This window comes from Hippocampus zosterae, chromosome 18, assembly GCF_025434085.1.
Source record: "Hippocampus zosterae strain Florida chromosome 18, ASM2543408v3, whole genome shotgun sequence".
Taxonomy (NCBI): domain Eukaryota; kingdom Metazoa; phylum Chordata; class Actinopteri; order Syngnathiformes; family Syngnathidae; genus Hippocampus; species Hippocampus zosterae.
In genome coordinates this window covers 5117432-5144742 of record NC_067468.1, presented here as the reverse complement: position 1 = coordinate 5144742, position 27311 = coordinate 5117432, and the positions used below count along the sequence as shown (strand labels likewise).

General features: G+C 43.9%; 1 protein-coding gene across 8 annotated transcripts in view; it reads left to right on the top strand.

The window, feature by feature from the left end:
- Positions 1–1593: 1593 nt before the first annotated feature.
- vav2 (vav 2 guanine nucleotide exchange factor) overlaps positions 1594–27311 on the top strand; it is a 147819-nt gene continuing 122101 nt past the window's right edge. For 5 of the 8 annotated variants that reach the window (XM_052050249.1, XM_052050248.1, XM_052050245.1 and 2 more), the window contains exon 1: positions 1594–2686. In XM_052050249.1, coding sequence (XP_051906209.1) covers positions 2483–2686 — 204 coding nt within the window. In that variant the 5' untranslated portion in view covers positions 1594–2482. The remainder of the gene's footprint in view (positions 2687–27311) is intronic. The other 3 variants (XM_052050252.1, XM_052050246.1, XM_052050250.1) reach the window with 1 other exon arrangement.

Below are 27311 nucleotides of genomic sequence, written 5' to 3'. Positions count from 1 at the left end.
GTAATCTACAATAGAGGATTTAGCACGAGAGAACAATGGCACGGCGTGGAATTCTCCGGCAGTGAGTGGACTGCCGGAGCCTCTTAATAAAGGAGGATAATCAGCCCGAAATTACGGACAGGTGTGCAGTTGGCGGAGGGAAAAGCCCGCCACCTGCTGGCGGGTACGTGACATGACAGTACCCCCCCCTCAATGGACGCCTCCCGGCGGACTACCCGGCTTGGACGGATGAGCAGTGTGGAAGTCGCGCAAAAGGGACGGATCAAGGATCCAGGAGCGGGGCACCCATTGCCGCTCCTCCGGCCCGTAGCCCTCCCAGTCGACCAGGTACTGGAAACCCCTGCCCCTGCGCGGAGAGTCCAGATCAGAGTTAAAATGATAAATTCTAAACATTAAATATAATGATAAATCAGAACAAGGGCGGTCCAGTGGTTAGCACGTCGGCTTCACAGTGCAGACGTACCGGGTTCGATTCCAGCTCCGGCCTCCCTGTGTGGAGTTTGCATGTTCTCCCCGGGCCTGCGTGGGTTTTCTCGGGGTGCTCCGGTTCCCTCCCACATTCCAAAAATATGCATGGCAGGCTGATTGAACACTCTAAATTGTCCCTAGGTGTGAGTGTGAGCGTGGATGGTTATTCGTCTATGTGTGCCCTGCGATTGGCTGGCAACCGATTCAGGGTGTCCCCCGCCTACTGCCCGGAGACGGCTGGAATGGGCTCCAGCACCCCCCGCGACCCTAGTGAGGATCAAGCGGTACAGAAGATGAATGAATGAATGAATGAAAGGATAAATCAGAACTAAGTTGATAAATAGAGAAAGGTATTGAAATATCCATTATGAATACAAGAGAAAATTGACACAAGAGTGCCAGGATGTGGATGTATATAATCGCGATACAAACCAAAAGTTGTAAAAATATCACGGTTAAGGGTAAAGTATGAGCCTAAATGGAGACTTCTTACTTCTAACTTTTTTCTTTTCTGATTGATATAAAAATGATTTAGTAGATATAAACACATAACGTGGTAGGACTAGATGAGTTTTTTACTTCTTCCTACTCCCTTGAACATAATAACTGTGTTGAATGAAGACTGATTTATTTCTTTTTACTATTTTATCTACCTTATTTTCTGTCAAATTATTACTGTATCTGTTTTGTGTTCAATAAACAAACAAACAAAGATTGTATCAATGGTTTTTATTATTACTGTAAAATTTTACTTTTGCTCCACTACATTTCCTCTATACTCCGACTCTACTTCCCCTAGCCATCTTTTTTTGTCAAGGAACTGTTTGTTGACAAAACACCGCACAAAAAAGAATATTTTTTAATTTGTGATATTGATTTAACGACATTATTGAACATTCGAGCTCTGATTGAAAAATAATACATCGGAGGTTTTACTTTAGTCATTATTTGGCGAATCAGTTTTACTTAATCCATATTATTCTCAAGTAAACAAAAATCTTGACTTAATTGAGTACAATGTTTGATTTAGTCGAGCGATGTGGGACCACCAAAGCTATTTAACCCTGCCCATGCAGTGCTAAGTTCCCACCAGCAGAGGTCGTGCCATGAAACGCAGCTTTAAAAAAAAAGGAGAAAGGGCAGACTCGAAATTTACGTCCATGGACGATGTGTGGAGGTTCTCAAACGAAGTGTCAACACCGTTCTGAGGCTTGACCTGAAGTGAGATGCCAGCGGCACGCACGAGCTCCTTCAAGAGCGCACGCTTGGTCCGGACGTTTGCGTCTCTCTGATCGCGAGTTTTGGGACTTGAACATCTTTTTAGTTCGCCGGGGAGGGACACAAGGAGACAGAGAAAAAGAGAAAGGACTCGCCAGGCGTTTGAAATCCCAGCAGAGCAAAGGAAAGGCACTCGGCGCGTTGCTTTCCAAGCGCCCAACAACGCGACGTAAATCGGATCAAGTCATTGTTCCCCTCCCGGCTGGATGTTTCCGCTGGAGCCCGGCGTGCCTTGTTTTGTGTTGTTCAAACAGGATGATCGCGCGCTCCAAGTATTTATCTTTTTTTTCTTAGCGTGGTCGGCTGCCTCGCTTTGACCCAGTGCGCGTGTCTGTTTTAGCGTGCAGTCGCTGTCAAACCAGCTGTTTTGTTTTGCACCACGCTGACTTTCGATGGGGACGCTTTAATGTTTGTATTTGCCTGGGAAACTTTTTTTAAGGATGAAGAGGAGGAAAATGTTTTCGAGTGACACCGCCGCCGTGTAGCGAAGTCGACCCACGAGAAAGGGTGGTGTTTATTACCGCTTTGATTTCAGTACTTTGCATCGCCACTCTAATCGGATCGGACGGCTGGCATTTGCCCCACCACACGCAGGAAAAAGTTATGCATTTGCATAATACTGAATGAAAAACAAGGGAGCGACTGTGCGGTAGCCACGCTTCGCGGGCTCATCCCTTTTCCTTTGCGTTCGTGAGATTTTGAGTATATTTACCGTGGAGTAAAAAAAAACGAAGATATGGAGGAGTGGAGGCAATGCGGACGGTGGCTGATAGACTGCAAGGTTCTGCCCCAAAACCACCGGGTCGTGTGGCCCTCAGCTGCCGTGTTCGATCTAGCGCAAGCCTTGCGTGACGGGGTTCTCCTGTGCCAGATGTTGCACAATCTCTCCCCTGGATCCGTTGACCTGAAGGAGATCAATTTCAGACCTCAGATGTCACAGGTGAGTCTGTAAGACACACACACCCCCACCCCCCACACCTCCAGGTGATGGTCTTGACTGTGCACCTCACACTTGTATTTTATTTTTTATTTTATTTTTTTCACAAAAGGCAAACTGTCGTTTTATTAATCCACTTTGGACTTTAGAATGTTAAATCACACACCCACTTGTTTGGCCGCAGCGCAAATGATAGAGCTGCACTGCTAAATGGGTACTTCCGTGCAGGGTCCATTCAAGTCATGCATTGAAAAGCGAAAGTATCCCACCCTTGCATTCCTGCTGTTTTGTTTCCGTCCGCATGGATATTTTGAACCCCTGTGCCACGTCATGTTTTGCCCATGTGATGGCAAGCAAGCCTCTAAATGTTTGCTGGAAATGTAACGATGCTGCGAGTTGCTCTGTGTGTAAGTGAAATTAAACGTGAGCGCCTCCAGAAATTTGCAACTGTTTCCCTTTCGATGTTTCTAGCCAAGTACGAGCAGCAGATGGGTGTGGCGTGTTAGATTAAACTACGGGGAAGATGCTGGTGCTGGGAAGCCAGCAGTGCGTGCTCGGAAGACATTTGACAAACGCGACTACAATGTGGGCTTTTTTAAAGTAGTTTGTTGACATGACAACAACATAGAAACATTCGGTTTGAAAAGTTTGCCTTGCATGATGATCCACACGAACCTGCAAAAACGCAATGGTCATCGGAGTGTATGTGATTTGTTTGCATGGAAACAGTGAACAATGTCTTCTTGAACGATGGCATTCGGAGAGCAGTTCAGATGTTTGTTGTTGCTGTCATGTAAAAAAAAAAAGCCAGAACGCCAATCTTTGTATTTGTTTTTTGGGTGTGTGAATGGGGGGGGTTAAAAACATTCACGTCTAAACTTAACTGCTATTGTGTCTATATGGAAGAGCTGCAATCCCTCTAGGAAGTTAAACAATAAACAGAAGTGGATTTGCAGTTCCCCCCCAACCACACGCCTCAATTTCTGTAGTGTTCCCTCTGTGCTTCTGCTGAATTACGTTTCCACAACCAGCATGAGGAAGCATTGGCCGCCACAGGAAGTTCATTTGACCACAGTGGCAGAATGAGAATGCGGCAAGCATTTCTATTACCTCTTGTGCACCCCGAAGTCCGGAATAGTTCTGAGCCAAAGGATACATTGCAAGTAAATTTCTGTCCCCTTTTGTTCCAATCTGTTGTACCCATGATACTCATTTTTGGACTTCTAGGTAACTGGCTGTGAAGTGTTAGGAGTTCTAAATACTGTACAGTGATCCATCGCTACTTCCCGGTTCACTTTTTGCGGTTTCAGTGCATCGTGGATTTTTCAAAAGCATTCATCAAAAAAAATATATATATATACTGTATAGCAGGGGTCTCAAACTCAGTTCCTGGAGGGCCGCTGTCCTGCATGTTTTCCAAGTCTTCCTGTTGCAACACACCTGATTAAAATGAACAGGTTCAATGTCAGGCTTTGGCAGAGCTTGCTGATGATCTGATCATTTGAATCAGGTGTGTTGCAACAGGGAGACTTGGAAAACATGCAGGGCAGCGGCCCTCAAGGAACTGAGTTTGAGACCCCTGCTGTATGGTCCGGGAGAGGCAGTGGAAGTCAGCAAAACAACAGCGAGTCACATGGAGCAACATGTACAGGACTACATGTATATTTCATGTCGGGGCCGGCCTCTTCCCCCCTTACTTTGTTTATGTGCACTGTATTTTGTTATTTATGCACTATCCTAACCTTCTACATGTGTATATATAATATATGTACATATATACAGTGTATATATATATGTATATATATATAGGTAAATATTATATATCTGTATGATATACTGTATACAGTATATGTGTATATACAGGTATATAATCTCTCTCTCTCTCTCTCTCTCTCTCTCTCTCTCTCTCTCTCTCTCTCTCTCTCTCTCTCTCTCTCTCTCTCTCTCTCTCTCTCTCTCTCTCTCTCTCTCTCTCTCTCTCTCTCTCTCTCTCTCTCTCTCTCTCTCTCTCTCTCTCTCTCTCTCTCTCTCTCTCTCTCTCTCTCTCTCTCTCTCTCTCTCTCTCTCTCTATATATATATATAAATTAGTATATATAGCATTAAGTAATGTTAATCACTACAGACATTTACTTCTACATGCATGTATACCATTAAATTTGACCTGAGAAATATTATGTGTACTCATACACATGTACATATACCTGAACAGGGGAGTACCTACTTTGCGGAATTTCCTCTTTCGCGGGCCATCTCGGTCCCCATTAACCGCGATAAGGGATCACTGTACTACACGCAAGTGTGTCATGCCAAAGGCAAACGTAAACCCGTAAAATAGGAATCTAAATGTCACGTAATGTGCTAAAACTGAAATCGATGGTCACCAAAATTTATGTTGACATCTTTACTTATGCTCACATAGACCTCTTCTTACAAGCGCTCACGACACAGCTGAACGAGATAAGTGCATCATCCATAAAATACGAAACACATGACATGCCGCACTTCGAAAAATGTACAGGATTCTCGCATGCAAACATTGACGTATTCATCGTGTATGGCCCCGCGTACCAAACCTTATTTTAAGTAATGTCGTTATTGGATTGGATAGGATATAACTTTCATGTCAAATGTGCTGTATGTGTAACATACAGCGCAGATGAAATTTCTTCCCTCTTAACATAAAATAAGAAACAAGAGGAGCCGCTGCGGGTGTCCGCACCACCATCGAAAGAAAAGTTAACAAAAAAAAAGACAACATAAAACAACACATGAGACACAGACAATTGCGCAATCTTAACCACTTTCCTGCTGTTGCAGATTAGACTGGCCATCAATCAAATAAAAATAACATCACTCTTTCTTCATATTTTAAATGTCTTAAATGTGATAAACAACTCAAAATAATTTTTCACAACACAAAAATACGATAAAGTACAATAATAATAATAATAAACTTTATTTTTAAAAATCCATGCCGAAACTGGGGGGGGGAGGGGGATAATGAGGGAGGGGCATAAGCATCTTTGTGGGCGGACACAGAGAGACATACAACACATACAACGCTTTCTGAACCGGCTGTCTTGATCGATAGTGAAATGGGTGTCTGTAGGTACTTTATGTTTTCTGACTGTACACTAGGTGGCAGTGTTGCTATATAAAGAAATCCATCCATCCATTTTCCGAACCGCTTTATCCTAACTGGGGTCGCAGGGCAGGGGGGGTGCTGGAGTCTATCCCAGCAGTTTCCGGGCAGTAGGCGGAGGACACCCTGAACCGGTTGCCAGCCAATCGCAGGGCACACAGAAACGAACAACCCTTCGCTGTCACACTCAACCCTCAGGACAATTTGGAGTTTTCCACTCAGCCTGCCATGCATGCTTTTGGAATTTGGGAGGGAACCGGAGCACCCAGAGAAAACCCACACAAGCACGGGGAGAACATGCAAACTCCACAAAGGAAGGCCGGAGCTGGAATTGAACCCGGTACCTCTGCACTGTGAAGTCGACGTGCTAACCACTGGACTACCGGGCCACCGGCTATAAAAAGAGATGAGATGAAAAAGGAAGGAGAAGAGTTCCGTCATGGAGACTAAGTGAACTAGTGTTGTGCTGTTAATGGCCCATTAAGAAAATACAGTGTTCAGCTACATTCTGGCTTTGTTATTTTGCCTCCTGACACCACATATTTAACCTGGTTAGCGACCCTTAAACCGTTGATTGGACAGTCCTTTTAAAAAAAAACTTCAAGTCCTCCATTCCCAAAATGGGCGTCCGTCTGTCCGTCGCCGTTCCGTCCCAGGGACAGAATGCCCACCTCTGCTTATCTTATGAATCGTACTGTATCTCTTTATTTCCGTTTCTCTTGGTAGCCACCATTAGCCTCAATTTATCCCTTCCACAAATCTCTGGACTGCTTTAATTACAAGGCGAGCGAGAGGTCAGGCAAGCACACTTTGATCCTCCCACTAATCCCATGATGAGTATCTGCAGAGAGAGACGTGTTGGGGGTAATGGGGAGGTGGTGACAAATTGTTTAAACAAAAAGCTGGCAGCCGAACAGAAGCAATATCATGATTTATCCTAAGGGAAAGGTCAAAGCATGCGCTTTAACACAGTCTGTGGCTTAGCCCAATGAAGAGGAGGTCAAGCACAGCTTTTGCTTTATTTGTTCTTGACAAAACTTTTTTTATTTTTTTTTTAGCTGCTACACTTGCATGGCAATTGGTAGTTTCACACGCGGATTCTTGTATGTAATTATGCTTTGCAGTTAATTGAGTCATGACCTCAAGTGTGTTTGACCTGACGTAACATTTTATGTTGGACTCTACTTGGACGTACCATATTCAGGAAAAAAAAAAAAAGAAAAGGAAAGTCTTTGGTATTGTGAATTCAATGCACTTTAAAAGGGAGTGTCTATTCATGCTGCTTCCAGTTCACAGACAGTGAAGGACCAATTGTGATATTCATGACTTTAATCGTGAGCAGTGAGCCGTAGTAAACACATTCACATGTCTGAAATCCAAAGCAACCGAAGCGGTGTGTTTGGGCGCAGCAATTTTAGAGTGTAGTCACGGTAGCAAATTCAAGAACTCCTATATCGGATTGAGTCTCAGTCCACAAGAACAAAGAGACAGCTCTTGCTTTGTGAAGCAGCCACTTTGACTTTTTTTGTTTTTTTTCCGGAAGAAAGGGAAATCCCTGCTTGTATTCTTAAAGGCAGTAAAGCATGAATGTTAACCTCAAGGTTTTTAAGTGGATTCCTAATAAGCGCTGATGTTTGGAGATTCATCAGAGCTCCAAGTAGGTGAGCATATTGTGAATCCAGCGCCTCAGGCTGCCTGAAAGATGAGGCCCTCTGAGACCTTTTTTATGTTCTGCTTTTTCTTCACCAGTTCCTTCTCTTCTTTTTTTTTTCCCTGTTCACGAGGTAGTTGTGAATACCTTTGGGATGACTCAGGTGTGTGCGCACATCACTGCTTTTGTTTCTGCTCGCGTGTAAGCGTTCCCATCACGCCACCGGGCTCCGCATTTGACACGGGGCTGACACCGGCCTCTTCCCTACTTACAGTCATTGAGATTCTTCCTCTTTGCCCAGCTGCCACCAAAATATTTGTCGCCATGGCCTAGAGCGAAAGACTGAGAATGAGTTAATTATTTTTAAGCCACTTCATTCTAGGTAAGGGCTAAACAAATACCGAGCACGGTGAAAACACTCCAAGCTGTTTAATTTTTAAGCATTTTTAGATCCTACGGTGAACATTTGACAGCCTGCATGAACTGATATTATGCCACCAAATATACAATGGCAGTGCATGTGATGTGATGTCTTAGCAATGTCTCAAGAAGACAAGTGCAGGGCAGTGCTTTGTTATTTAGTTGCGTGTGTCTGTCTCCATTAATGCATAAGCTTGTAATGGAACCTTTCGCTCTCTTCAAACAGAAGTATTTTTGGACAGACGCAGCTGTGTAATACCGTATTGGCCCGAATATAAGACGGCCTTGATTATAAGACGACACCCTCTTTTTCAAGACAGTACATCTAAAACAAATGATTATTGGCCTGGGTAGTCATTTTTTTTGTTAACTTTTGTTTTGATATACGGATATGCGGACATACGCAGAGGGTCCTCTTGTTTTACGTTGAGAGGGAAGAAATTTAATCTACTGTATGTTACACATACAGTACATTTGACAATAAAGTTTCATCCAATCCAATCCAAAAAAAAGTTCAACATTCGCTTCAATGGTATCTGGCGCCATCTATCGTCGTGAATGGGTATAACGTCTAGATGCCGTATATAAGATGACCCCCACTTTTTCAGTCTTATTTCAATGCAAAAAACACCGTCTTATATTCGGTCCAATAAGGTAATGTATTGTGAAGTCTCTTTTTGGTTTTCGTCGCTTCTTCTGGCTGTGTCCCTCTCGTTTGCTGTACTGTGAGCGAATGGGGGTGGGGCCCCAAGTGACATCGTAAAGTAACACCGCAGGCCTCCGCGACGTACTTGTTCGACTGTCTTTTTTTTTCCATCTACAAATACCTATTTTATAACGTGAAGCTGGCTTTCATTTGAATATAAAAGATGATGCCAATCTGCGGAAAATGACGTGATTGGATATCATTCATTCATTCATTCATCTTCCGTACCGCTTGATCCTCACTAGGGTCGCGGGGGGTGCTGGAGCCTATCCCAGCTGTCTCCGGGCAGTAGGAGGGGGACACCCTGAATCGGTTGCCAGCATCAATCATGATAAAATCTTCTGGACTTTGCTCTCAAACAGGTTACATGATGTTTTGTAGATTATGCTTTTGAACTAAAAATCTTTGAAGATCTAAACTTGGAAATAAAATCAGTGAGAGTGAATACACCACAAAACAAACGAACAAGAAAAAAATAGTCCACCCACTCTTCTCAAAATTCTCTACTTGGGAGTGAGGAGGTCCACACTGTTGACAACCCCCGCGCCCCTCTGGGGTAATTTAATCTAAACCTTTGGTGGACGGTTGACCACTTGACCCCAGTGCTCTCCGGATGCAGGTAATACTGCTAATGGACCTTGTTAGGGACACATCCTTGCTTGAACAGCTGCGACTGTGTCACAGAAAGCTAATGGGATTGACAAGAAGTGAACAATGCTAAGCGCAGCCTTTCCAAACCTTTTGTGTGAGGCAATTATTCTCCCAGGGCCCTCGCAATATTTTTTCACTCTAAATTCTTCGACATATGCGCTGACCTTTTCATACCTGCCCATGCCGTTATTGCCCGAGGTGATCAAAACAAATGTCACAAGGGCAGCTGTTTCTGATACGGCGAACACTGAAAATATGGTTCCAGACCACGTAAGACAACCTTAAAAAACAAGTTTAATTTCAATATGTCTCTTCAAGAACTCGCCATTTACTTTTCAATTTGAAATCAGTGACACTAAAGGATCTTCAAGGAGGAAGTGTTTCCATTTTTATAAGATAGATCATCAATGGAAGAATTGAAAAAAAATCATATTGTTCTATTCCTTTTTCATTACGCTGCTCTGTGGAAGGACACTTCTCCTGACACACATCTAAATTGATCATTTTGATTGTTTAGCCGTAGGAAATTATCAAGGTGACTTTTTGAAGCAGCAGTGAGTTTCACCTTTGTCAAGTTGAAGAACAATCTTGACTTCCACTTGACCTCGAAATAGAACTAAAGATGCTCTCAATCAAGTCCGTTGTGACAAACTCGGAACTCAAGAGCTACTTATGACGGGTTTTTTTTCCCCGTTTTTTTTTCAGTGAGGTAGTGTGCTCTGCCCAAGAGGTGACAACATGTTGACGGGGGTGTTCTTGTGCTTGCTTGCATGCATCATATAAATTGACACTTGATCTGTTTTCAGACCTTCTCTGTTCTTTAGATAAAAGAGCTGAACTTGCAGTTAACTTGAGTCGCTGAGCCAGGCTTTTCTACTAAAATACATAAAAAATTACCAGTTGTCCTATGTGTAAGGTTGAAGTTGATGTGAATTTCCAGTCCTCCGAAGTGTGGCAACGGAGGCATTTCAGAGGTGGACTGGCGCCAGTGTGCCATATGAATTTTAACAGCCAAGATCCTGCAAAGGCCTTTTCTTGAAAGCAAGTGTTATACTGTGACGCTGACATCGCCAGACATCTGATTATGCCAGAGTGCAGAGCTTTAACGGCTGTGTGATTGAACAGTTTGGGCACAAAATGTCCTGAAAGGGACAGGCGAACAAATCCCAGTTTTACTGCTACGCCTTTTTACCGCCAACTTACTATGAAGCTTGTGTAAAATCTGTTCTGGTAAAAACGGATCAAAATGCTGCTTTTCCACCGCCCTTTGTGACTTGGTCACCATAACAGACACTCAAACAAGGCTTAACATGACAATTCTACCATTATTTTTTTAAAAAGATGCATCAGTCAGCCTGGATCAACTTCACTCTCGCTCCCCTCCTCGGTGGTTACCGAAGGCGGTTTGTGGCCTAGCTCAGAGGTCCCCAAACCCTGGGCTGTGGATCGGTCCGTGGGTCATTTGGTACCGGGCCACACAGAAAACACATAATTGACTTTCCGTTTTATTCATTTCAAAATCTGAAAGATGTTTTATTTTGAAAAAATTACCGGATCCTCTGTTACATCCGTCTACGATATGTCACTCTTGACGCAGGTGAAGGCACGCTTCTCAGTCATGTGTTACCGCTAAAATGAAACCCAGGAGCTAGCAAAATGAGTAAAAAACAAAGTTCTTTGGAAAGTTTCTTTAGGAATGGGGAAAGGCCCAGCCAGGAGACGGAGGAGCACCCTACAACCTTCAAGAAAAAGAAGGCTATCATACCTGTCAACTCATACAATTTAGCCATAGTTCATACGGATTTTGTGGTGAATCTTGCGTATCGCACAAATCATACGGATTCTGAAAATTTCAGTTTTTTTTTTCACCAACTCCAAATGATTTGGAGTTGGTGAAAAAAGTAACGCAGGAATAGAACTTTGAACACAGTAATGCCACTAAGTAGAATGGATTAGACATTAACCAGACACTGTATGATGGAGATCTACAATAAATATCATTGAAAATTTCGGTGGTTTTTTTTTCTTCCATTATTTTGACATATAAAATGCTTTGATATGTTGTATTTGTGGTCTATCTTATTTTGAAGGCACGTGTAAACATTACCATAGCGACTAGAAAGATTTGCGGCCTGATAGGATGTTCCTCGTGTCTTGATTCGTGTTTATTATTATGTTTCAAAAATACCACAGTTTTCATACCGGTCATACCATATTATCTTTTTGTAGTTAAAGGCTTTTAAAGGCCAGTCCCTGAAAATATTGTCTGACATTAAACCGGTCCATGAGGCAAAAATGGTTGGTGACCCCTGGCCTTGCTTCAATTTAAGCAAAGCAAATATGAAGAGGAGATTCGGTGTCCCTCTCGGTCCCATCAGAAACACCTTGTGACGACAATGACACAATCCCACTCACATGTATGCGGTTCTCGTGTTTCGGCTCTGCAAAGGAATGCCTCTTGGTAGAAACTTCACAGCATTTTTTTTTAACACTTGAGTCACGGTGCCTTATGGACACCATCTGATATCTGATGAGGCTCCATCTGCATGGTGGTTGTTTGGGCTTGGTTAGCACGGGCATGCAGGGCTCCAGTGGCCTCTATCGCTCCTTAGCCAGCCTTGCTCTGCTGGGCGCCGTCACGTCACAGAGAAATGAGAAAGAAGAAGACGCATAATCGTTGTGACGAGCCAGATGGCTGAATATCTTCCCTGCAGTTTCTCTCGGGCCCGATGACAGAAGAGTTTGATTTCTTCTCTATGAATTATTTTTACTCTAAATGTGGTCATCAGTTTTTCTTTCTTCAGTCCTTAAGCGACATCTGTCTTTCTTCACTCTGTGTATTGACTATGGCCCTGCTGCATTTTGTCAGTATTATGCAAGTATTTTAGCCAGGAGTCTAATTTGAGCTGTTGCGGTGATGCTAGCCTGACTGTAGCTGGTTCATGCGGTCACGGAATAGATTAAGATCTGGACTTTGCTCCAGCAAAGCAGTTCCCATCCCCCTGCGGACACCTCCAACCCCAGCTGTACACGCACGCATGCACACACAGACTCTGAAAACAGCAGCTTCTTCCGTGCAGGAAAGACAAACAGCTTCATGTTTTCTTTTTGCCAAAGGAAACAGATAATATGCACCCCGATGACGCACGGGAGGTAACTTCGGAGGGTTGTTTGTATATTTGTTTGCACTGGGAGCTCAGTTTTTATTTTTTATTTTTTTTCAGGCCCTAGCGGCAAAATCACATCAAGAAGTGCGGATATCCCTTTGCTGATGCGTATTGATCATATCACATAATTGGCTGCGAAATAGGAAAAGCGCACGGGGTAGGGTTACAATGTCAGGCTCGGTCTCATGAAAGAGCAGTAGTTATTGATCGCTCAGTCTCTTGCTAATCAAACGGACAAAGTGGAACAGTGTAACGTGCGGATACAGAGGGCGGGAGAGGTCATTTCCTGATGCCCCCTGTCTTATGTACCCGCACTCTCTCTTGAGCTTCTGTAACTTGTTGCCTTGGAGAAATTGCTTGTTTCATTCAAGGTTGGCGTTTTTCCCCCCGCTTTCTTGTTTCTTGGGTTTGTTTTGGGTGCAAAGAAAATCCAGCGTGGATATGTTCCTAGAACAGTGAAATTGTTGGTCATGAAGGGCTGCTTAATACCTTGAGTGTAGCTATTACCGTATTGGCCCGAATATAAGACGGCCCTGATTATAAGACGACCCCCTCTTTTTCAAGACTCAAGTTTGAAAAAAGACTTTTTGAACATCAAATTAATTTTTATAAAGAAAACAATTACATTTACATCTGAAAACAAATGATTATAAAATATATTTGAGAGAAAAAGCATGTTATTTTGCCTCATTCAAATCTTAATATCTGAACATTTAAATATGTAAACTAAAGTGCAATCACATTCGTAAATCAATGGCTTCTGGTTTTCGAAATGTAAATTGCATTATAAGTTGTCCTCAGCCGCCGGTGAACCTGGCCGATCTTTGACCCACTTTTCTCCAGATTTTTGCTATGTTTCTCCATTTTCTGTTATCTCTTCTATTATTTTTTTATCTTTTCTTGCTTACCGCTATTTTTTATTTTTCTTCTTCGTGCTACCGCTATTTTTTATTTCTCTTCTTCGTGACAGGGGTTCACTTTAGCCTGGGGAGTCAAGTTCAGCATTCGCTTCAATGATATCTGGCGCCATCTAGCGTCGTAAATGGGTATAATGTATAGACCCCGAATATAAGATGACACCCACTTTTTTCAGTCTAATTTCAATGCAAAAAAAACACCGTCTTATATTCGGGCCAATACGGTATTTCTCTTGTGGTTTTAGATTCTGTCTTAAGACAACTTTCGATCAAATTTGGAACTTTGAAGTTGAATTGACTTTGTCTTGGGCCGGTAAAACAAGAGGGAAATTCGAACGAGAGAACATGCATTGTGGAAGCGGAACACAGAGACAGAAAGTGCTGAGTGTGTCGATTTTTGTCGTACGTTGAGTGTTGCAAGCCCAGAATTGCATTTGTATACTTGTGTTTAGTCTGCGGCCACAGCACTGTGTGAGGGCCTGTCTTTCATCACGCAGCTTGTTCCGTAGCTGTTTTACTGTCTCACTTTGCGGCAGTACAGGCGAATGTGTTTGGAAAAATCGTTTTATTGGCCGTCCATATTACTCAGCGTACCTGTCCAAAAGGCATTTGTGTCAGCACATTGCTCTTTGGACGCATGATGTAGCTGGTTACAAAAGAGCAGTTGAGTGGATTTTATTTTTACAATATTCCATGCAAGTATGTTTTCTTTTTTTTTTGTTTGTTTGTTTTTCAACAACACCCACTCAAGTTATGGTTTTGATTGATGATCTTCCCGAAAAGGGATTTATTCTCAACGCCCGCTAGAATCAACCAAGGGCATTGGCTCGACTTCTTTTCTCATAAGCCAAGAAAACAAATGCCATTTGGCCTTTTTAGTGTTAGCATTGTAAAAGTAACGGTGTGTAAAGAGACGACGGTTAAACTATTTGGATTTAATGGTCAAAGCTCCTCGGGGGAATGAGAAGACGGAAGAAGGGGTTGTGAATCTGATTGGGAGGAAGCTTTGAATGGCTTTTAGCTGTGAAATTGAGCATGTCTCACACAATGGTGACGCCCTTTGTCTGGTTCTCCACAACTACTTAGCTCCATTAGCCCATTAGCAGACAAATGTTTAACTACACAAAACCATGGGAACAAGCGGGATTTACTGGGATGTTGAGACGATGCTCACCTCACCTGCACACAAACCAGTCATTAAGTGGAAAGTCTGTTTGCCTTCGTTTGAATAACAAGACTTTTCTTTCTGTATTTATTCATTTATTCATGTTTGAGTGCTCTTTCACATCACCTTTTGTTGTTAGTCTACATGTAATTTGTGCCCATTTGTTCATACTCTGATCTCTTTCACCTTTGGAAATCATTAACATATTTATTTTATGGTTTTGGAAACTCATCTCATCCATCAAATTATCTGATTACATTCTTGTACTTTAGAATCCAAGCAAGACAAACGTCCAAAGATGATTAGACTGAAATGAAATCGAACAGCCTAGGCTGATTATCAGACAACAGACAACACATGCACCATTCTTAAGTAAAGCATTTGCATCCAGTCCAAGGCTCCAAATATTTGTTTTTGTCTTTGCTAATCAATGACTTCATTTGATGGCAGCACGGAGGTCGATTGGTTAGCACGTCGGCCTCATAGTACAGAGGTGCGGGGTTTTATTCTGGCTCCGGCCTTCCTGTGTGGAGTTTGCATGTTCTCCCCGTGCCTGCGTGGGTTTTCACGGGTACTCGGGTTTCCTCCCACAGTCCAAAAACATGCATTTGATTGAACACTCAAAATTGTCCCTAGGTGTGAGTATGAGCACAGATGGTTGTTCCCGAAACAGATGTGTGTGCACTGCGATTGGCTGGCAACCGGTTCAGGGTGTTCCCCGCCTACTGCCCGAAGACGGCTGTGATACGCTCCAGCACGTCCTGCGACGCTTGTCACGATAAGCGGATCAAAAAATGGATGAATGGATGGATGGACTTAATTTGAGGAGCATTTTTTTGTAGGTTATCCCAGGAAGCTGAAGCAAGGGTTTTAACTAAACAATGTAAGAAAAAAAGCAATTGGTTTCCTTTTTAATATAATCAACATTTTTTTATTTCTGAAATTCACATTGTGCACAGCAGTAAACTGTATTTTCTTATCTAGAATCATTTTCAGTGGAAGTTAAATCACAAATATAAATATCAGTTTAAACCTGGTATTTCTGAATAGGTTGTTGTATGGTCTTTGCAAAGCTAGATTGATTGAAAAAAAAACCTCAACGAGAATGTAATTTTGAGAGCATTTATTGTGCAGACCACAAAAGGCAAAATCAAAAGTCTATTGCAAAAAAAAAAAACCAAAAAACAGCACTGATGTGAATATTTTATACTTCAGTCATCTTTTTCGCGGAATATGTAACTCATAATAGCTGATGTATGTCATATGAAAACTGTTCCAGTTTCCAGTTCTTCGAAGAGTCCAGACGCTAATTTGCCTGCTATTTTGCATTTTAAGTACAGATATGCTGCGCTTCCATGCATTTCCAGCCAGACTTCTGTGAAAAGTATCCTCAATTATCTAAGAACTTAATTCACGTATCAAATGATGACATGTTGATCTTAGATTAGTTACTAACAAGCATAGCTTCTCCGTCTTTCTTCGTCACCCCTTTGGTGAGAATGATACTTGTCAGAAGAGTAGCATATTCGCTGCCGTGGTGGTTATGACAGTCATTTTGGTTGAAAATGTTGATGAGCTGGCCTTGCAGCGTTATTTATTCACATGGGTCATGTGTCGGACAACTAATAGACCCATGCTGTCTCTTAGAACAGAGTTTAGAGTTATTACAAAGTCAATGAGTTTCACTCATACGGCACTTTTCTACCTTGAAGAGACACAACGTGCTTTCACACAGTCTGCTTATTCACAAATTCATGACACAGCTTAAGCAAATCAGGTTATATTTGCTCATGTGACACTGAATTGCACTGAAAGTTAAACTTGTGCCTTTTTAGATCAAAAGAAGAGGAAACACCGACAAGTGTAAATATAATCTTTAGCGGCTGGGTTGATTTATGATCATGTGCCGGCAAATCCATTTTTTTTTTGTGCTACTCAGGACAGTCCCACAGTCTCCCACTTCCTGCCTCGAAAGAGTTTCATAATCTTCTCCTCACTCATTCCCTGCACTCTGACTAGGCAACAAGAAACATCTGGACATAGAAAAGAGAGATTAAAACACACCCTTCCCCACCTTGAGCAAGTCCAACAATGCTTGGCCAGAACACCACACTGTTATTTCACCAAACTAAGCGCAAGTCTGACATTCTTTTCATGGCTTTGCTCATTTCTGAGAAATCTGCGGGGGGGGGGTTCTTTTGTGGCGTGTGCTTTCACTGTGTGGTGCAAAGCCTGTCATTTTGTTTGTCCTGAAGGGGGGCAGTTATTATTATTATTGTTATCATTATTTTCGGTGACCCTGTGGTCAAGTGGTTAGCACGTCGACCTCACAGTGCAGAGGTCGTGGGTTTGAAAATGGAAGGATAGATTATTATTTTCCAGCATATGCACTAAAGAAGCTAGGCGCCATGTCATTTTTCACCTCGACATTGTTTTAATGCATGCCAAGCTAAAGTGTACTTGAACTTAATACTTTCGCATCATCATGGCACACAAGAATTCTGCGGTTGACTAGTCTCCTGTGTATATGCAGTGCAGGTGTTGCTAATAAACTGAAAGCTTTCAGACAAACAAGTTCTGCATTTCCCAAAATATCTCATTTGCCTTTTCAGTTTACTATTTCAGTGGTTTAACTTTTTTTTTTTCACCACCCACGTGGTCTGCAAATGTAACGGATACTACCGGGGTATACAAATGTTCACACCAGCTATTAAGCTAAACGGGGAATTAGCACCTCTACCTTTCAGCGCAGCCTGCGGAACAAATGTTATACTTTTCAAACTTGGAGCAATAACTGTACACATATTTTTACCCGGGTAGTTCGCATGTCTAAATGTTTGAATCAGAATTATCTTCATTGACCAAGTATGTAGAACACATAAGGAATGTGTCTCTGGTAGTACAGGCTACGCTCATAGCTTGAGCTCGCGTTGAAGTAGCATCTAATTGGGTCTAATTTTCAAGTTCTTCACACATACCTGCCTAAAAATAGTATTTATTGGAGATGATATAAAGTACCATTAAGAGTTCAATCAGTTCATGAATTGTTTGTCTTTAAAGATTTCCTCAACCACTTTTTTTTTTTTATAGCCAGTGGTTCAATAACCATCTTGCAGTGTTTACTAACATGTGGCTGAGGAACGAAATTACTTGTGTGTCTTTGCCCCTGGCAGTGCTCTTTCATTTGTCTTGCCGTTAATTTTCTTGTTTTTTTTCTTTTCCAATATAACTTGACCTTGACAGAGGAATGTCACTGTAGTGCAGGCAGGGCATTTTCCCCTGACCGCTACCCTCAGATAGGTTGCTGAGTTGATGAACTACTATTGTCACTTTCATTCTTTTTTTTTTTCCATGTACGCCTGGTCCTTGCTTTACACCTCGACCTGTTTTGCTTTTTTAATTTTTATTTTTTAATTGATATTTAAAATAGGGCATTGATATTCAAATAGGGCACTCAAATAAAGCAACGACGATAAGATCTTCCATTACAAAAGCGCCAAAGTGCTGACAATGTCAATATTTTCTGAGCTAATTCTCAAAGACAACACTTAATTTATACAGAAGGTATCATTCCATAATTTGAAAAAAAAAGTTATGAAGAGACAGTTAATCAAAGAAGCAAGTCGTTACATGAAAACGAAGCTTGTAGAAAATTTCAGTCAAAGTATTTTGAAAGTGGGATATGAAAACGGCAAGAGTGTGAATGTTAACTGCGTTTGTAAAAGTGCCTGTAGTATCTCTGCGGTGTCGTGTCTCATTGTCTGTAAATGTCAGGAGGAGCGATGATGGTCCTCATTACAGGCTTACGCTTGTGTAAATGAGCTTACTTGAACAACAAAATTGGCCACAATTTGAATTGGCAACCACGGGCGCTTTTGTCCTGACTGATACCCCAAAAGTGCTCCTCTCACATCAAATAATCATTTGTATTCTGCTCATGTTGCTGTGTTTGTTTGACAGCTTTGCACCCCCTTCTAATCGGACGTGATTTGGATGATGCCGATGGTTGCTATCTACAAAAAAGACAAAAAAAAAAACATTTTTAATGGCCCCACACAATATATCTCATGTTGCATTTTCTTTCTTCGCGCCCGGATACATTTTGGTCTGTGACCACTGATAGCTCCACAGATTGAAAGTAAACCTTCCCTAATGTCGGGCAGTGCCTGGACAAGCAAAACGAGTTCACTGTCAGCCAGTACGGTGACTGGCTTGGCAAATATTTTGACATTAACACAATATACATGTACGTCAGGAGATTTATAAATAATTCCTTGTTTGATTAAATGTAAAGTACTGTACTTAATTATGCAGAGTTGGATCACAGCATCCAGAATCTCTGCGCTCCGGTGCATTTTAATACAATTAATGTAAGCGTCTGTTTATTTATGTTCCTAGATCAGTTGGGTCTAAAAAGCATGCGACTTTCCTTAAGTGAGTACAATTTGTGCCCTCATTTTTGTTGTTGTTGTTGGGTTTGTTGCTCAAAAAGGTGTGTGTACATGTGAGAAACCGTGAGCATATTATCCTCACTCCCTGAGGAAGACTGGTTGACGTTGGGTGAGGAGGTGTCAGCCCACATCTGTGAGATCAGTACAGAATCTATAGGTGGGGCGTGAAGTGTTTCAAGGCGACAACGGGAGCTGGCTCATGGAAGAACTCTATGAGACCAGACAGCTGGCTGTTCGAGGCCTCAGGCCCCTTTCGTGCTCTCGCTGTCATCTCTATTTGCTCCTCCATTAATTATAGTCGACCGTGTTCCCTTTGTTGACTAGAAGAGCAAAAGTTTACTAAAATACTTCACCTGCTGAGCACTTGAACATGACCTCTGGTAATCGACATGTGGGGGAAAAAAAAAAGCACAAGTACTTTATCCTAATTTGAAGAGCGTTCAACCCAACGACACTAAATATGTCAGACTGACAATACCAAAATGTTCTCTCGTGAATGATGCAACTATCAAACTCATTCGCCATCGGGGATGGGAATAAATTAGCAATTGATGATTTATATTGATTTTCATTCGTCGAAGGAATGAAATGAAATAAAATAAATAATAAAATGATAGATAGTTATATTTGATGGTAGACATATTTAGTTGGTACTAAGATGTCGTTACTCTCAGTTGGCAGGCAAACAAACATTCCTTCCGAGAGATCAAATTATAAAGAACCACTTTTCGATTCCCATCCCGACTCGTCAGTCAATATAAACAAAAGGGTGACCTTTTTGTCATGAGTGACTGGAAGGATATCTCCCAGTAACATTTCCAAAGTTCTTTTTTTTTTTTTTTTAAGATTGAAGATTTTATTCTTAGCCAGTTTTCAGCACACTTTCAAAAAAAAACACCCTTAATCTACCGCTGGAATGTTTCATGCAAATGTATGTTGACAAAGTGGATTAAAGGCATTGAGAAAAAGTGTGGGAAGACGGCGTGCTTTAAAGCTGCCGCAACCTTGAAATGCTCACTCCTAACTAAGAACAATAAGACATCATGCACATAACTTTTTTTTCCCCTCTGGAGCCAGGCCTGGAGGTGGGGCTCGTTGGCGAGCGCCTGGTGGCCGGGCCTACACCCATGGGGCCCGGCCGGGCTCAGCCCGAAGAGGCAACGTGGGTCCCCCTTCTCATGGTCTCACCACTCGTGGGAGGGGTCAAAGGGGTCGGGTGCAATGCGAGCTGGGCGGCAGCCAAAGGCGGGGACCCTGGCGGTCCGATCCTCGGCTGCAGAAGCTAGCTCTTGGGACATGGAATGTCACCTCTCTGACAGGGAAGGAGCCCGAACTGGTGTGTGAGGCAGAGAAGTTCCGACTGGATATAGTCGGACTTGCCTCCACACACAGCCTGGGTTCTGGTACCAGTCCTCTCGAGAGTGGTTGGACTCTCTTTCACTCTGGAGTTGCTCACGGTGAGAGGCGCAGAACAGGTGTGGGCATACTTATTGCCCCCCGGCTCAGTGCCTGTACATTGGGGTTCACACCGGTGGACGAGAGGGTTGCATCCCTCCGCCTGCGGGTGGGGGGACGGGTCCTGACTGTTGTTTGTGCATATGCACCAAACAGCAGCTCAGCATACCCACCCTTTTTGGAGTCCTTGGAGGGTGTGCTGGAGAGTACTCCTGCTGGGGACTCCCTTGTTCTGCTGGGGGACTTCAATGCTCACGTGGGCAATGACAGTGAGACCTGGAGCGGCGTGATTGGGAGGAACGGCCCCCCCGATCAGAACTCGAGTGGTGTTTTGTTATTGGACTTCTGTGCTCGTCACGGATTGTCCATAACGAACACCTTGTTCAAACATAAGGGTGTCCACATGTGCACTTGGCACCAGGACACCCTAGGCCGTAGTTCGATGATCGACCTTGTGGTCGTGTCATCGGATTTGCGGCCGCATGTTCTGGACACTCGGGTGAAGAGAGGGGCGGAGCTGTCAACTGATCACCACCTGGTGGTGAGTAGGCTCCGATGGTGGGGGAAGATGCCGGTCCGTCCCGGCAGACCCAAACGTATTGTGAGGGTTTGTTGGGAGCGTCTGGCGGAATCCCCTATCAGAAGGAGTTTCAACTCCCACCTCCGACAGAGCTTTTCCCATGTTCCGGGGGAGACAGGGGACATTGAGTCCGAGTGGACCATGTTCCGTGCCTCTATTGTTGAGGCGGTCAATCTGAGTTGTGGCCGTAAGGTGGTTGGTGCCTGTCGTGGCGGCAACCCTCGTACTCGCTGGTGGACACCAGCAGTAAGGGATGCCGTCAAGCTGAAGAAGGAGTCCTATCGAGCCTTTATGGCCTGTGGGACCCCAGAGGCAGCTGACGGGTATCGACTGGCCAAGCGGAACGCAGCTTTGGTGGTCGCCGAGGCAAAAACCCGAGCATGGGAAGAGTTCGGTAAGGCCATGGAAGCCGACTTCCGGACGGCTTCGAGGAAGTTCTGGTCCACCATCCGACGTCTCAGGAGGGGGAAGCAGTGCACCACTAACACTGTGTACAGTGGGGATGGGGCGCTGCTGACTTCGACTCGGGACGTTGTGAACCGGTGGGCAGAGTACTTCGAAGACCTCCTCAACTCCACCAACACGCCTTCCCTGGAGGAAGCAGAGCCCGGGGACTCGGAGGTGGGCTCTCCTATCTCTGTGGTTGAAGTCACCGATGTGGTTAAAAAGCTCCTCGGTGGCAAGGCCCCAGGGGTGGATGAGATCCGCCCGGAGTTCCTCAAGGTTCTGGATGTTGTGGGGCTGTCCTGGTTGACACGCCTCTGCAACATCGCGTGGTCAACGGGGAGAGTGCCTCTGGATTGGCAGACCGGGGTGGTAGTCCCTCTTTTTAAAAAGGGGGACCGGAGGGTGTGTTCCAACTACAGAGGGATCACACTCCTCAGCCTCCCTGGTAAGGTCTATTCAGGGGTGCTGGAGAGGAGGGTCCGTCAGGAAGTCGAGCCTCAGATTGAGGAGGAGCAGTGTGGTTTTTGTCCCGGCCGTGGAACAGTGGACCAGCTCTACACCCTTAGCAGGGTTCTCGAGGGTATGTGGGAATTCGCCCAACCAGTCTACATGTGTTTTGTGGACTTGGAGAAGGCGTTTGACCGTGTCCCTCGGGGAGTTCTGTGGGGGGTGCTTCGTGGGTATGGGGTACCGAACCCCCTGATACGGGCTGTTCGGTCACTATACCACCGATGTCAGGGTTTGGTTCGCATTGCCGGCAGTAAGTCGGAATCGTTCCCAGTGAGGGTAGGACTCCGCCAAGGCTGCCCTTTGTCACCGATTCTGTTCATAACGTTCATGGACAGAATCTCTAGGCGCAGCCGAAGCGTTGAGGGGGTCCGTTTTGGTGGCCTCAGTATTGCATCCCTGCTTTTTGCAGATGATGTGGTGCTGTTGGCTCCTTCAAACAGGGCTCTCCAACTCTCACTGGAGCGTTTCGCAGCCGAGTGTGAAGCGGTTGGGATGAAAATCAGCACCTCTAAATCTGAAACCATGGTCCTCAGTCGGAAAAGGGTGGAGTGCCCCCTCCGGGTCGGGGGGGAGATCTTGCCCCAAGTGGAGGAGTTTAAGTATCTTGGGGTCTTGTTCACGAGTGAGGGCACGAGGGAGCGAGAGATCGACAGGCGGATCGGTGCAGCGTCTGCTGTGATGCGGACGTTGTATCGGTCTGTCGTGGTGAAGAAGGAGCTGAGCCAAAGGGCGAAGCTCTCAATTTACCGGTCGATCTACGTTCCAACCCTCATCTATGGTCACGAGCTATGGGTCATGACCGAAAGAACGAGATCCCGGATACAAGCGGCCGAAATGAGTTTTCTCCGCAGGGTGTCCGGGCACTCCCTTAGAGATAAGGTGAGAAGCTCGGTCATCCGGGAGGGGCTCCGAGTCGAGCCGCTTCTCCTCCACATCGAGAGGAGCCAGATGAGGTGGCTTGGGCATCTGATTCGGATGCCTCCTGAACGCCTCCCTGGTGAGGTGTTCCGGGCATGTCCCACCGGGAGGAGACCCCGAGGAAGACCCAGGACACGCTGGAGAGACTATGTCACCCAGCTGGCCTGGGAACGCCTCGGGATCCCCCAGGGAGAGCTGGAAGAAGTAGCTAGGGAGAGGGAAGTCTGGGCTTCCCTGCTAAAGCTGTTGCCCCCGCGACCCGGCCCCGGATAAGCGGTAGAAGATGGATGGATGGATGGATGGATGGCACATAACTTTGTCGATCGCAGTGCTTATACAAAAAATAAAATAAAAAGGCGAAATAAAAGAAGACATTTCCATTTTCCCGGCCAATTAATGACAGGTTCTCTTCGCCTCAGGACAAACGGGAGTGCAATAATGAGAAAAACAACAGGAATGCTTGCACTAACAAAATGAGATGAGAATTCCCCACCATTTGTTTTATAACAACTTTAACAAGGCATCCATTTTAACTGAATTAAGTTTGCTCACCGCACAAACTTTTTGTGCTCCGACCGACTTCAAACTTTTTTTTGCATCATTTTCAGAGTGGATTTAAAATGACACGCTTTCAACAACAATGTTTCCCGAAACAGTTGATGAGCAGCGGCAGATCTTAACCCAACCCCGGCGCATCTGCCTCCTGAATTATTCAGCATTTTGAAATCATTGGCTCTGTTTCGAGCTCGGACGACAGCAATCGCGAATGTTGTTTCCAGGCGTACACCTGATTTGTGCATCGCTTGCTGTCCATTGGGTTTGTGCAGTTTCATTTGAAAAGAAAATTGCATGCAAAACGTTTGGCGGTGGCTCCGCCTTTCATTGTTTTGCTATGTCAAAATGACAGCTATGAATAAAAAGACATTCAACCTTTTGGATATTGACTTTATGGCTTTGCATTATTGTATAACATTAGACCGATTCATACCTAAAAAGGTGAGGTGAACAGCTTCAGGTGGGTGAGGTGAACAGCTTCTCGTATTGAACATGATATTGATTGATAACTGTCTTGTACCAAATGATTGATGATCTGTACAGTGTGCGCTGACAAATGATTGTACAAGTTTTGTGTTTGTGTCACACGTCCTTTGAATCCTACATTCAAACAGGCCTTCGGTATGGAAATTTAATAATCGGCAAGGCTATTTTCCCTCAGTTGTCGTCCATCAGTTGCAAATAAACAATGCTGAAGAAAATTTGGAGTGTCGGCGTCTACTTATTGTGCGGCAGGGTGTGCTGAATGTATCGTGAATTAATCTGCATGCGTTCAATGTGAAGATCAATGGAGGCACCGCAGACTAACTCGCTACTCGGCATCTTCAGCTGTGAGTCAATGGAAATAGAGTCCAATGATGAACCCTGCAACGCATTTACTGTGACAGCGCCTCTCTTCCTGAACTCTCATCTGTGTTCGCATTTAGTTGGTGGTAATTACACTTGGGGCCGGATTTTCACTCAATATTTCAGTTTGGCTCAAGTGGCACAGTGCTCTTTGAGCAGATGAATAATTGCTGGTTCAAGTTTAGCCTATTTATCTTGTTAAAAATACATTTTATTTCTTTTTACCGTCCATGGCGGTCCAGTGGTTAGCGCGTCGACCTCACAGAGCAGAGGTGTTCGATCCAGTGGGTTTCCTGTCTGGAGTTTGCATTTTTTTCCCCATGCCTGTGTGGGTTTTCTCCGGGTACTCTGGTTTCCTCCCACATTCCAAAAATATGCATGACAGGATGATTGAACACTCCACATTGTCCCTCGGTGTGAGTGTGAGCGCAGATGGTTCTTCGTCTCTGTGTGCCCTGCGATTGGCTGGCAACCGGTTCAGGGTGTCCCCTGCCTACTGCCCCAAGACAGCTGGGATAGGCTCCAGCACTCCTCCGGGACCCTCGAGAGGATAAAGCGGATCGGAAAATGGATGGATGGATGATGGCTTTACCATCCATACAAAAAAAAGATGCCACAAAATATTATAACATCCTTTATGGAATCTCCTTTTGACTTGATGTGATGCGGAATACGAGCTGTGGCACCCGTGTCATTTTTCATTTGCCCCATCCGCTCGTTCTCTCGTAAAAACTGTCTTGTGTATTTGCCGCGTATCAAAGCCATCTGTTGGCATTCGAGTCGTCGTCGGGACATCGGCCTTATGCGTCTCACTCGAGCGGTCGCAGGAGGGAGGTTCGGAAATGGGCATGCGTACATATTCGCAAGCTTCGAAAAAGGTTTAGCGGGTGTAAAAGATTTGGATGTGCTTGATCATGTAGACAAAGTCAATTTATGCACATATGCACATTCACGTGCATGTGTCATCTGCAAAAAAAACGACTGTCGTAAACAAGAAATGAAATAAATTCATCCCCACGCCCAACCTTGAATTTATACTGTATTTTAATGTGCGGCCATAAAACAAACATTTCCGCATCCATTTTCCAAAACAGAATCTACAAATTGTAACCGTAATAAAAAAAAAAAAACAACAACAACAACAACCCTGGAAACCTTTTTTGTAATCAGTCATGTTTCCTGCGTATTTGTCTCCAAAGCATCCACTTACACTGTCACATTGTGATGGATCATTTTAGGGACTCATGCAAACAGTATGATTGGTGACTGCTGGTCGACAGAATGTAAGGGGAAGTGTGAGCAGGTGGATCACGGCACTATTACGCACAGACATTGATCAGAGGGCCCAAGCAGGAGCATCCAGCTCTCGGTTTAATGAATAATTTAAATGTGAATGATGACTCGGCATGTGTTGATAAATAATACAGTGAAGAGAGAAAAAAAACCCAATAACATGAGTTTGTTCAAGGGGCGATGCGTCAAAAAGACGAATGCTGATATCTTTTGGATTAATACAGTGTGTTTGTGTTTACCCTTACATGCTGCCGAAGCTTTGTGTAAACCTGAAAACTTCAAGGATACCCGCAAAAGTATTTTTATAGTTTTGTCATCCTATTCATCCACTAAAAGTTTAGGACCAACAAATGTTTTATCACCTATTGCTCTGATCCACTGAATGTTCTTCTGCCCCAGGAGTGTGTTCGAACGCAACCTAAAGCTTTGCTACATCATGTGGAAATCAAGATGTATGAAGTTAAATTTTGGTTACCGTCCAACTATAACAGTTCCCAGTCTTGTGTAAATACTAAATTTTGGAGCGTGTATATGGGGAATTATTTCCCCATTCATTCCGAAGAACATTTGTGACGTCAGAAGTCAAAAATCACTGTCCTAGTTTCTGCTGTGCCGGGCAAAAGTTGGGAAACGCCTTCAAATTTAAATAGTCTCAAACACATTAAGAGGTCAAGAAATCCAAGCTATTAACTTTCGAAAATTCTTGCAGAACTATTTGTGAAAACAAGTGTTCTTTCATAATTTCTTCACTTATGCTAAGGAACGCCTTTACGAACTATAAATTATGGAGCATCCGCTGTCTATGTGACAGGATGGCTGCTGTGAATTAATGATTTCAGTTGCCTGCCCCGTCCCCTGCTGCAGTGTCTTAATGGATGTGCATTGAAAAGAAGCTGGTCTCTCTGGTGTGGTGCTAATGTAATGCTTGAGTAGGAGGGTGCTCTAGCAGAGGTTCATAGACAGACACATGGAATCAAGAGAAAACGAACAAACCTTTCTCAAGAGCACTTTGAAACAGTAATCACGGCAAGATTACTGTCATGCACTTTACTGTGGAGTCAGTCAATCCTCAATTAAGCGTCTCCAGTTGGTCCAAAATGCTACTGCTTGCCTCTTGACTGGTGCTCATAAGGGAGCACATGACTCCTACACTGACATCCCTGGTGGAGGACCAGACACTATTAGAGGTACCGAAGACAAAGCGGAGGGGATCGGACCTTTCCGTTGCTCTTTGAAATGACCTCCCACTGAACATTAGGCAAGCCCCCTCGCCGGCCCAACTTTAAAACTCGTCTTAAAACTCATTTTATTCATTGGCACTTGACTCAGCATGAGACTTTGCTGTTGACTTTGCTTAGAGCAGGGGTCACTAACGTGGTGCCCGCGGGCACATCAGAGCCTGAAAATTAAAATCATTAAGTATTAAAAATAACACATTCTCATATTATGTACTGTAATTTGTACAAATGTTATTTTAGAGGTTGGTGACCCCTGGCTGAGAAGATGTTACTGTATTTTGTAAGTCACAACACCTCTCTTCTTTTAAGAGGAGAAAAAGGGCATTCCAGTCCTGAATTTGACAATAGTGTGTGGAGTTACCTGTGTATAAATGGTGTTCTTGTTAAAGTTTTTTTCATGTATATCAAGGAAAGACTTTTGTGGGATACTGTATAGGTATTGCATGATTGCTACTCAAACCAGGAGGTGATGTCATGTTTTTGTGGTTATTTTTTGGAGCAGCCCAATTAAATGT